The following is a 12422-nucleotide window of genomic DNA, read 5'->3' on the forward strand; positions in this document are numbered from 1 at the left end:
TGACTCTAATTAAGTTTAATAAAGTTTACCCTGATGTTCCCCATATTCCTCTATTTCTTTTCGTTTCATCTTGATTTGCTACAAGGTATTAGAAGTAATGAGAGTCTTTTGCCCCCCGGACCAGGGCTTAGTCGGAGGAGGGACACATTTGCTCACACACACACACACACACACACACACACACACACATATACACACACACACACACACACACACAAACAGAATGTTTTATGCATGTTTTTAAATCAGACAACTAAGGTTTTTCCTTCATTAATTATTTGGTAAATTAATTATTGTGTAAAAAAAAAAAACACAACTTGCTTTACATTTACTTATTAATTATGATGCAAGCTTCAGTGCGCCATCAAGTCTTAGCTACAGTAGTCTCATAACAAGATAAAATTAGAGCATAAAGAATGCAGTTATTTCAAAGAACCAAACCTCAGAAATACAATTCACACATACAGTAGAAAATGCAGTAGGCCTATTTCCTCTTATATTCAAATTGTCATTGACTGTGGATACAAATATCTTTCTCTTCCTCATGTTTAATAAATGCAACATTATGATATTGTTTTATTTCATATTAGGATACCTAGCGGCATCAACAAGCCTCTTAAACAGGGAATATTGTGGACATCCTAGGTTGTTTCCACCAGTGGTTATTACATGAATCCCCATTTGCCGCTCATATCAGTGGCCTGTGGCTGGAGAACCTAACTCTTAAAGACTCACTGTTGCTGCTGCCGCTGCGTTGCCCGCAGCTAAAATACAGCACTGAGCCATGTAAACTCCACCAGTCCCCATTTCTGCTGACAGCAGTGGCTTATCCACCCAAACTCCCTCCACCAATGAACAGCCCTCTAGCCTGAGTTTAACCATAGGGGAATCCCCCCCTCACCCCCAAAAACAAGATGCGTTCCCCAGCGATAAAAATGCCAGAGGTGTTTTCGCTTTCTCACCCTATTCCCTGCTCTTCCTGTGTATTTTTATGTGCCGAGCAAGAAACCAAGAGGAGGCTGGCACGTGAAAGCACAATGGGTGCAGATGATGTTGTGTTGTACACCCTTGTGGATGGAGGCTGGCAGTTTGCGCTCTAAGCTGTGTTAGGTGCAACACAGGTAGAGACAAGATCAAATGACATGGAGTGGATAGCTCAGGGCTGAAGTTCTAGCACTGCACGAGAGAAAAAATGTTTTCAAAAACGGGGCCAAAAGAGCGGCGTGAGACACAGACTTACATTGCAGACCACATCATTACCAAACATAACACCTGTCTGTTGCCTTTAGTTTGGTTCCTGCCAAGAAACTTCTTTTGCTTTTATGCCTACTGATTGTTATTCTACCTTCAGTGAAGCGGCAGGTTGAGAGGGAATTGAAAATTGTGCTAGCTTCATTTGATTTATCATTCAGATTTTAAAAAATAAAAAAAAAGACTTATAATACTCTTGAAGGTACGGCTGTAGAGAGCCTTTTCTCAGCTGTGATAGCTCAGATATGACAGAAAAACATGGTTTCCCTTCAGATAAATTAGAAGTAGTGTAACATAGGGAAAAGGTCTGGAATTTGTTTCAGGTGGATGCGGCTATAATGTGATGCAGGTCTAAAACATAGCTCCTTGAGGTTGAGATTTAGCTCAATGCTACTGCAGCCTTACAGTGTTGCCTAAACATCCTTTCGAATTCTCAAAGATACTCTTTTCCCATCATCAGGGTCCCAATTGGCTAAAAATAGTAAGTATCTGTTCATCAAATGATGTACTCACACAAGGAAGCAAAATGTGAGGAGTGAAGACTGTAAGGGAAGATTGGAGGAAACACCATTCAAGGAAACCGTGTTGTGCAGTTGAAAATGAAACCATATTTTTAAAATGTGTTTTAACGTGTTGCCTAAGGAAAAGAGAAAAGGCTGTACAGACTGTAGAAAGCTGTGGTTGTATTCAACGGTGTAAATAAATGAGAATTTTCCATCATTGACGAAATTAACCAAAAGCGTTGACTAATACTGTAATTCCAAATGTGTTGTTTTGACAGAAAACAAAAATATTGGCGCTGTAACTTCACAAAACTAAACCAAATGTAACAAAATTACATAACAGTCTGTTCTAAAATACAAATGGGCCTGCAGACTAAAGTTTAAATGTATTAATTAATTTTACTTTCACCAAATTACCTATGCAAATAATGAAGGTCAGTCACCAAATTTGTATTTTTGCTCTTATTATACCCGTAGCTCTGTTAATTTCTGTGGCAGACTGTGGCAGACTGGTGCACACACTGCAGCAACTGAGTGTTCCTGAATAAGGATGCAATAGTCTTCCATCTCCAGAATGTTATGATGTGAAACTGGAGGCCCCTGGCCAATGAACTCCATCTGCAATCTTATCCGTCCTCCATCCAAGAAAGTATGCTTATCCTTCAACAAAATTGAATGTTTTGCATATGAACTTTGGTTTAGCGTCAATACCATCAGCATCTGAAAAGGCATAAAAGAGAAACATGAGATGGAACAGGCTCCTTCCACATGCTGCATATTTCAGCTCATTTGTCCCATTAACAGCCTGGACACATAAGGCAGTGCCGGTGCCGCATCGACTTGAGTTCATTTATGGAGGAAAATCTATAGAGGAGCGACACATATCCATCTGCTTCCTCACCCCCCCTCAGGGAGAGTCATTTGTGTACTTATTTAAGCTGCGGTCAGCCATTAGACCAGGCCTCTACTGGACTGTGTGGGCTAAAAAGCTAATTACTTTCCTTTCCTGTGCTATGGCGATAACTTTTCCCATGTCATTTTCTTGGCATTTGTATGGAAAAATCACTTGGTTGATCTAGCAAAATTAGATTGGTTGAAACAGGTGTCTAGTTTGAGTTAATTATGCTCATAATAGTTCACCATAGTCACAAATGCCCTGTTACTCCTTAAACACAGTGTTATCGCGCATACTGCTTTTGCTGCATGCTGTAAGAAGTCAGTCAGAAGGAAGACCTGCTGTTGTAATGAGGTTAACTGAGGGAAGAATGCCACTACAGTAGCAGGAGCTTGTTTCTAGTGTTTCTCTCTGACTCTGTGGAGCAGAGGGGAGGGAAATTAGGTGTGTGTTTCAGGTGTGGTTGTCTCAGTGGGCTTGTGTGTATCCTCAGTAGACTTCAGTTGGGGTCCTAATAATAACTTGAAAGTGCAAAGTCTCGAGCATGGCTCCACATAATTAGCCTTTAGCAGGAATCAAGCTAATTGCAGAGAGGTAATTGTGCACACTTTCCAGTCTGTTATGATACACACACACACACACACACACACACAGACGCACACTGTACTTTCCTACCTTGGCGTTTCATGTTGCTTGTCACTTTGATTTCCAGATGAATTAAAAAGCATTTTAATTAGTTGATTTCTTCACCATGTCGTCTTTTCTGTTGGGAAGAGAAAGCCAGTGCGTTCAAGATTCAAGTTAAGATGTGTAATAAAAGTTTCCACAATAATTGAGTCCACAGTGGAATCCAGAGAGATATTTGTGGAGATTTAAAAAGATTCTCATTATACTGTTCAATGCTTGTGTGGGTAGTGGTTTCGTATTTCTTTTTGTTATTCCATTCATATTTGAAGATGAAGAGATTTGACGTAAGAGCTGTGTGAAGCAAAGTTTATAATGTGTGTGACTGCAGAGCCGGCCTGGAAGAGGAGCTGGACATGCTGCGAGTCCAGGCTGCGATGGACCGGGCCACAGTGAAGGAGCTCCACCTGTGTCTTGCTAATGAACACCAAGGTGAACAAAGGTTTTCTTTACATTGTTTTTTTACACAGGTTTTACAAGTTTTTTTTGGGGACTTAAAATTAATCAAGTGAACAGGATTCTTTAAAATCACCTTTTGTCTTCAGTCTTTTTTCCTTTCTTTTGGTCTGGAAATACTTTGTCTAAACTGAATTTTTACACAGTTCTTCTTACTACATTACTCTCTACAATGTTACCCAAGGATGTTGCAAGTATCCACGTTTAACATGACAGCACTTTTAAGCTATCCTTCTACCTCTGGGGCATGTGTATTAGTGAGCAGAATTAATAGGACAACTCCCAGTGGAATTAATAAGACAACTCAATTAAGACTTGATCAACTCCTCGCAAATTGATTTGGAGATCAAGTAGTGTTCATCTTGTCTGCATATATCATTCCCAATGTTAAAATGCACATCGCTTTTAATCCAATCTGCAACCTTTTGTCAGACGCTGACCACCGCAACCACTGGCCTTGATTAACTAGTTCAATAACAAATGTGTCCTAGATCACTTTAATTTTCTTCACAACCAATGATGGTGTCTGTTGGAGATGCGAGTATGTGATTTAAAGGATGGCACTAATTAAAATAGTGGATCCTCTCCTATTGACAGTCTAGTCAGGAATACTAGGAAATAATCTCCTTCAAAAGGACATACTTAGTTTTACATCTTGTAGAGCTTGAGTATCTGCTTTCTTGTCTTTTGTGTTATCACGTACAAATCATTTTCCAGTTTATGTCAGAGAATAATTCACTCTAATTTGAAGGGTAAGGCAGTACTGTGTATGCCTCGCCTCACAAAAAGGATTTTAATACTCCTAACTGAAACAAAACCCTTTCCAACTGCAGAGAGTTGCTTTTATGTGTTTAAATACTGCTGTTTTTGTTGTATTACCATTAATGTTAAAGTTGTATAGAAAATGCTTGGTACCATACCAAGCTTTAAAAAAAATCTTCCATTAAATGATGTGAAGCTACTGTGTGGGTGCAGGATGATAGTTGATATAGCCATATCTAGATGAATGGCATTAATGGTTATTATATCACCACAGGTTTATATTATCATAATAACCAACTTTATCACAATAATCTGTGTCACACTGAATATTAACACACCTGCTACATGGAGAAAAACACAGCTGCGTAAGCATTAGAATGCCTGATGTAGTTTATTTCAAAGGACATAAAGCATTTTTTGTTCTGGAGTAAACAGTTTTTTCCTCATTGGGTGTTGTTTTGCTGAAATCACTGTTTTACAACAGTAATACAAAACTCACTAAAACATTGTTTCACAATATGTTTTTAAAGAAAAAAAGATTGTGTCAAAAACATGCGTTACCTAAGTCATGGAGGCACTGCCCATTTTAATTCTATTTTAGGTTTATATAGTCAAAACAAATAAATCGTATATTGTGGCGATTTTAGATGTAGTAAGATAATCTTACCATAGACTGTGTGACTCAGTAAATGCCAGTTGTGTTCATTAATTTGTATTCAAATTAAGGTTCTACCATGTTTCCAAATATTTATATCTGGACTAAAACCAAGATGTTTGGAGTCAATAGTAAGTAAACTCAACATTATTAAGTGAATGGCCACAACATTTGCTCCCAAAGAACCTCTGTGACCCGATCAAAGGGATGGAGGGTTGAAGCGCTCACGCCAGGATCACACTAACGAAAGGCAGCAGATGAAAGGAACAGGGCCTTTGTGCTGCAGCCCATGAGGAGACGTGGGAGGGACGTTAATGTATGCCGCAGTGCCAGGACCTCCTCCAACAGTGGGTGACTAGGGAGCCACCACGTCTTCTTATCAAGGTAGTGCTGAGGTGCCAACTCCCAAGCCACCAGCACTGGAGCTGGATAATTGTCTCCCAACCTGGTTATGTATCCAGCGAACCCGGCAGCCCTCCTGTCCTATTTGGTGCTCTGTCTGATTGAATTTGACATGCTGGGAAGACAAAAGAGCAGGCTAATTCAAAGTAACAAACTTCCCTGGGCAAAGCGTCAAATGCAAAGCAAGGCAGCAGCAGCTCCTCACAACATAACCCTCTCTCTTTTTGCTCTCTCCTTCTATGGCCTCTTTTTCCAACTCGCTCTCCAAAAGATCAACTGACCTGAAAAGTCAAGGTCCTGAATATTTAATGTTTCCAGCCTCATTGTACAAATTATTTTGGTCGTCCTGTCATGAATGTTTAACAGGAGAGAATGAAAGGCAGAAAGTTTTATATTGTTTTGTGTTGCCCTTTGCAGGTAGATACTGTATGTCAAACAGTGACACAGAGGCTTGTTGGATTGTGGATGCGCACATGAATATGTGTGCATCAAATCCCCAAGCACTTTGACTCCTGCATGCATGCTGTTGTTATCATAAAGCCTAAATCATATGTTTGCCAAGGCCACTATTGAAGTTCTCAGAATAAAGCAGCATGTTAGTCTGCGGAGATTAGTTGTCCATTGGGGAAACATAGTGGACTACAAAGCAGTGCAGCCTGGGGCTGTGTGTTCACAAGGGATTCAAGCACTTCTCTTCGTTTGCTTAAGATCCCTAGAGAGAGGTTGCACATAGCATGTACCAGTGTGTGCGTTTGAACACTGTTTCCCTATTTCCACGTGGATTACTAAATAAAACACCTTTCTGTTAATCGGGAGGAAAACAGGTATTTGATAAGATTTTAGAAACAGGAGATGGGTTTTAGCTGTAGAAATTTAAAGTCCCTGTGAAAACAGCATAAGTGATTCTGCGTTCCTTCCAATTTGATTGACAAAAGAAAAAAAAAGAAACTGGACCTTAGGAAGGAAATTAGACCTTAGTAATGCTAATTGATTTAATGTACCCTCTTTATTATCATTCTATTGATTGAGCAGCCTGAGTTTGACACGACATGTCACAATAACGAGCTTTGTTCCCCTTTGCAGAATTGCTTCACAAAGTGGTGGAGGAGCGCCAGGTCAAAAGCAGCACTCCGAAAAAACTTTCTGTTTCTGCAGAGCAAATGGAACAGTCATTTAAAAAGGTACAGCGCTATGCCATCACTAAGTGTTCTTTGTCATTGCCAATAAAAGAAACCCGAAAGAGCCATAACTACGCACAATGCCTCTCAGAAAATTTGGTTTTGCTCTATCACGAATGACTTGAAAGTATTCTCACTCTTTGGAGAATTGGTCATGTAGTCATTTCCAAGTCAAGTGTCAGCTAGGAAGTATTTTGTTTTTATCACAGTTTTAAATCTCATAAAAAAGTAGATCATTTAACATAAATGTTATATTGGAGCTGTTAGTAGGTTGCACATATTTGTGCACAAATGATTTTAAAACTCCTGCTTGCATGAGTTCATATGTTGCCCCCCTTCTGCCTTCATGGCCGTGAATCATCAAGAGTGGGGATAGCCATGTAATTTTGTTTGAAAGGTACCAGGCTTCACCAGCGGGCAGAGTGAGAACCAAATAAAAGGGAAAAATTGCCTGGAGGCACAAACCCAGCAGGCATTCACTGTTCTCTTAAACAGTCTCCACTGAAGATCTAACAAATAGACTAAGTGCTCCTGGTTGCTGCCTAGTGAGGGGTGATCAGGGTAAGGGGGTACCAGTTAGATGTCCGTAGCCTTGCCAGGCTGGGGAGGTGGGTATTACGCCCCTTATTCGTTCAGCCATATGCGCATTGGCACATACACCCTTGAGAAAATGTCTGGAGAGGGAAACCACTGTGTGCATGCTACCACACACAGGTCAAATCAGGAACTGGCCTTTCTGATAGAAACTTCCACTGATAGCATACTGTATACTATAGAACAACAGCATTGTGAACTCAGGTTTGGCATGTTGTTTTCACTAGTATTGCAAAAGCAGCGTGTTCAGAAGTTTGAGTGTTCTATGGTAAAAACAACAGATATGCAAGGGAAAAAACTGACTATGTTGTACCACTGAGGCCCCATATCCCTGATTCCTTCAGATTGAACAGCTGGAGCGGAGGATGATGTCCCTGGAGGAGGAGACAGAGAGGCTGAGGGAAGAGAAAGAGCAGCTACTGGAGGCCAAGGAAGACTTGGCCCACAACTGCCGCAGACTCAAAGCCTCCCTGGATCATCTCCGAACCCAGGAAGCTGTCCGTGAAGAGGCAGCCCAGGCCCAGACCCTGGCCCAGGGGGAGCGGCATCGCAGCGAGATCATGGCTCTAGAAGCCCGGCTGGCTGCCTCTCAAAAAGAGGCTACCAAGCTTCATCATCAGCTGCTTAAGCTGAGACAGGAACTCGGGATCCTCCGAGCAGCCAGGGACTTCTATAGGAACCGTGCAGCAGGACAAGCACGGGCAGGTGGGATCGCTAGCAACATTAACAGCAAGGTCAAATTCAAAACAACTAGGCTCAGAGGTCCGCTACGCCAGCGCAGCCACCGAACAGTCAGCCCCAATCAAGCCATCAGCTGGCAAGGCCGCAGCCCCAGTCCCACTAAGGACGAGTGGGAGGACATGAGCGTAGATAGGTAATGATGCACACGTACACACAGATGCACTTATTCTCACTGCCTCCCTCCTCATTATTTTTAGGTAGTTGGAGTGGAGAGGGTGGGCCGGCTGAATTGTGGGGGGCCACGCAGCATCGAGGGGACAACGTGCATATGCAAAGCGTAAGCAAATGGGTGATTGAATTTCATCGTCTGTCTAGTTGGTATTCAGGAGCCAAAAGAAGAATGCGAGCAAGAATGATAGAGAGAAGGAGAGAGGAGGGGGAAACTACTGTCAGATCCTTTGAAATATCCTGGGACGCCTTGCTTGGAGCTTATTGACTGAAATTTGCATGCAAAATTAGCCACCTCTTCACACAAAGTTGAACCGATGCCAGAGAAGCCGAGGGATAAGGGGGCCGCCAAAGCCTCGATACCTTCCAGTGATGCCATTTTCATGCACTAGTCACGCTACCCTGAAATTGACAGTTTGGCAGTTTGATTTAATTTACTGGTCCTTTGCATATTCACTAACCCCCCCTTGACAGCGCTAAGGATCCCCCTGCAAGTACCAAGCCCCCCCACACACACACACACACCCACCTCCTCCACCCGTACACACACATGCACGGAAGCTAACCCCACCCTGTGTCTAGTCATGTTGGTTATCTTGTGGCATGTCAATTCACAAATGTGTGTGTGCTACTCTTAGTTCCTCCAGCCACCCTCGTAACCCCCTCCCAACACACACACACACACACATCTACATCTTGCCCACCCTCCTCTTTCCTCTCCTCGCCTTAATTTAGATAGATAAATTTTGAATGACCCTACTCGGCTCTGTACCAGATGTCTACAAGCTGTTTAACACCCTCTAAATTAAGAACCATCGACAGTAATTATTTCATGTATGTTTTATGCAAAAAAGCCACTGAGCCAACATTTATTGAGTGATGGTCGGAATGATTTGATTTCAAACACTCAGAGCTTTCGCTGATATTTATTTCCCTTCACTTTCTCTCCCTGTGCCTCTCTCAATCCGCGCACTCTTTTGCTCGGTCCTACTAACTCGCCATCTCTTCACCAACTAATTCATCAGGCTGTAATCCACCCCATCTCTATCCACATGAGGCCGTTTAACAGGGACTGGGTGCAGCTATGCCCTGCTTTCCTAATGCCTCTCCATGTGGCTAATAAGCAGCAGTCTAATATACGCTTTACCTGAGAGGAGGATCTAAGTGGATTTGTGAAGAAGGGGTCTAAACTGAGATGTTGTCTTATTTAAAGCACCTGTCAACTGATTTGTTACTGTAAAGCCTTCTGCGTCTCTTATCTCGCAGCGGTCTTCTTCAGCAATATGTCTGGTAGGCGCTCCTTGAAATACAGTATTTCTGCCTATTTGGCCTAAATAGTGCCAAATAAAGATGTCAGACTCGTTAAGGCTACTGACAAGTATTTGTTTTTTCCTCTCCTTTTTATCGCTGCCTCTGGCTCGTTTTGAGCTGCTGAAGGCAGCTGACCATTTTGAGCAGATCAGCAGTTTTGTTGGAGAGTGGGACAGAATGAGAGCAGGGGGCATGGAGAATATTATTCTTAATCGTATTGAATTGTTCTGTTAGAAGGACTATTTAGTGTGTGTTTATCATTGTGGTTACATAATTCATATGCTCTTAATTACTGCTGGAATACACTACATTACAGATGGGTGACAAATAACTGACAAGGAAAAGATTTACAAGGAAAAACTAACAGTGTCTCGGTCAGGTGTTGGGCCACCACTAACTAGTGTTAGTTAACCCATAGATTCTCCAAGTCTCTGGACCTCAACTGAGATATATGTATGCCATCCTACTGTCATCGTACATATTGCTCCAAAATATCCCATTGGTATTCAACTGGGTAGAGATCTGGTGACTGTGAAGGCCATAGCATATGATTAACTTCATTTTCATGCTTATCACACCATTCAGTGACCCATGTGTCCTATATGGAAGCGCCTTATCATCTTGCCATTTCTTCATTCTTTTATACAGGTTTTCTTTGAATTTTTTTCACCCATTCGTATTTGAGACGTACAGTTTTGTATCCAGCCTGTAAATGCACAGACATGTGTTTTATATACAGTATATACCCCCCCGATTGGCCTCATGTTCACTGTAGACAGTTTGAGTATCATGCTGACTGCATGTGATGCTATCTTAGTAGAAAAGTATGTTCAAATTAATAGAGAGGTGAGTTCAGAATTGTTTTCACAAGGCTAAATTTAACCTGTTTAGCTGTCTCACCAGTATGAAGCGGGTAGCATTTTTCATCAAATGCATGTAACCCTGGTCTTAGTGGTGGTGATTAGTGATCCTCAGCAAGTCCCTGTGCCCCTTCCAGACTGGGTTTAACCCCAACTAGCCCCAAGCCATGTCATGTTCCAGTTAGATCCTCTCTCTGTGGTCTTTACCTCCGCTGTTTCTCCCAGGCCCCACCTTAATAAACCCGCCAGCGTAAATGTCACTGGCTTCCACCTTCACGTCAAAGGTCACTGTCAATAAACGTGTGTGTGTGTGTGTGTGTGTGTGTGTGTGTGTGTGTGTGTGTGTCTCAGGAAGCCCTTACCGTGTGTCCATCAGATGCAACTTTGCTTGGCTCCGCTCAGCCGTGCCTCTCACACACGTCTGTCACACACAGAGGGCTAATGAAGGCCACAGCCGCTCTCATACATGTTGATGCATTCACCATCAGCACCAGACACTGCAGCTTTTCACTTAATTTACACCCACATTTACACTTCCAGCTCAGAAATTGGATGGGACATTGATTTTCTGTTGGAAGGAGGTGTGTGTGTGGGAGGGGGGGGGGCAAATGCACATATTTTTGCTTGATGTCAACTAAATCAACCATAAAAGGTAAATTGGATTTTTGTCCAATGGTGGTACTTTCAGAACCAGGGTTGTGGGTTCAACTTCTGGCCTGTGATAACCCTTCTCACTTTTCTCTACAGTGACAGTGGTGAAGAGTACTTGGACAGTCTCAACAGTGTGCGCTTGGTGACAAAGCCTTACAGACTACACGCTAACAAAAAGGTTGGCCTGCCCTCATCCTTTAATTATTTTTGTATTAAAAAAAGGAATGAACTTCTACAGTGAGATATTAATGTCAGGGTAGTGGCTATATTCCCTTGCAGACTACTATTGTTTTAGTTAGATATATGTGAATAGCCTGAGAGTGCGTACAGGTTGTTTTAATTGTGCCAAGACTATCATAAAAACTATTTCTGATTCCAAACTATCACTAAACTATTGAAGCATAAGCTATATCAGTACAGTATAAACATACTACATTTCTTGATCCTAAATTTACATTTTTGTTATTGCAATTCAATTTAAGTCAAAAGATTCACATTTGCACAATTATTAAGAGCTATATTACCATGGCCATAGAACCAGGCAGGATTTATTGCCACCCCAGTAGCATTGAAAATGTCCATGTTGTGTTTTTTTTTATTGTGCCTTATACAGTGATTTAAGGAATGCACTCTTCACTTAAATGTCCTCAGTGTCTACAGATTAGATTATTCTGACAGAATGATTGTTGGAGTTATAGGAAAGGAGCTGAAGACTGTACAAAGTATTGTGTTGATGATGCAGAGAGTGTGTTTTCATTCATGTTCTTTTGGATGTCTTTTCAATGCCACGGCAACTTTACAGTTGGCAGCTTTATAAGCCTATGTGAGCTGCCCATTTTTTACCATAAAGGCACAAAAAATACAAACACTCACACCCCTGCATAGGTAGTATTTTCCATGACACACCATACATTTTAGCCGGCCACTCCTTTTGCTCTTTCACATTCATTCACATTTCATTCACAAAGGCTTCCCTATGTGTGGTTGTCGGTGCTTCTTCTTTTCCCTCTCCTCTCCACACCATGAAATCAATAGGCCTGCACCCTTGCACTTGTGCGCATCAAACCACTTCACAGCAGGACATGGCAGCTCCAAACCCCAGAGAGATATGTCCGTCAAGAAGAGAGATGAAGAGAGGGAAGAGGGGGACCTTTAAAGATATTCTGTCTTTCTCACTTCTCCTCTCTTTCTCTTTTCGAGAAGGTGGAGAGGAAGAGAGGGTTGTTGTTGTACATGTAACCAGGGAGCTGTCAGGACCCTTACTCTCAGATCCCCTTCAGTTTCCTCGCTCCAGAGCCGCTAAATGTGCCC

The 12422-nt window shown here is 42.0% G+C and overlaps 1 protein-coding gene across 1 annotated transcript in view; it reads left to right on the plus strand.

Annotated features, from left to right (window-relative positions):
• The window catches only part of cntln (centlein, centrosomal protein), a 79739-nt gene that overhangs the window by 37345 nt on the left and 29972 nt on the right, over positions 1 to 12422 (plus strand). The window contains exons 13-16 of the mRNA XM_070924775.1: positions 3665 to 3765; positions 6692 to 6789; positions 7725 to 8254; positions 11208 to 11289. Of these exons, the coding sequence (XP_070780876.1) occupies positions 3665 to 3765; positions 6692 to 6789; positions 7725 to 8254; positions 11208 to 11289 (811 nt within the window). The remainder of the gene's footprint in view (positions 1 to 3664; positions 3766 to 6691; positions 6790 to 7724; positions 8255 to 11207; positions 11290 to 12422) is intronic.

Source organism: Enoplosus armatus, chromosome 2 (genome assembly GCF_043641665.1).
Source record: "Enoplosus armatus isolate fEnoArm2 chromosome 2, fEnoArm2.hap1, whole genome shotgun sequence".
NCBI lineage: Eukaryota > Metazoa > Chordata > Actinopteri > Centrarchiformes > Enoplosidae > Enoplosus > Enoplosus armatus.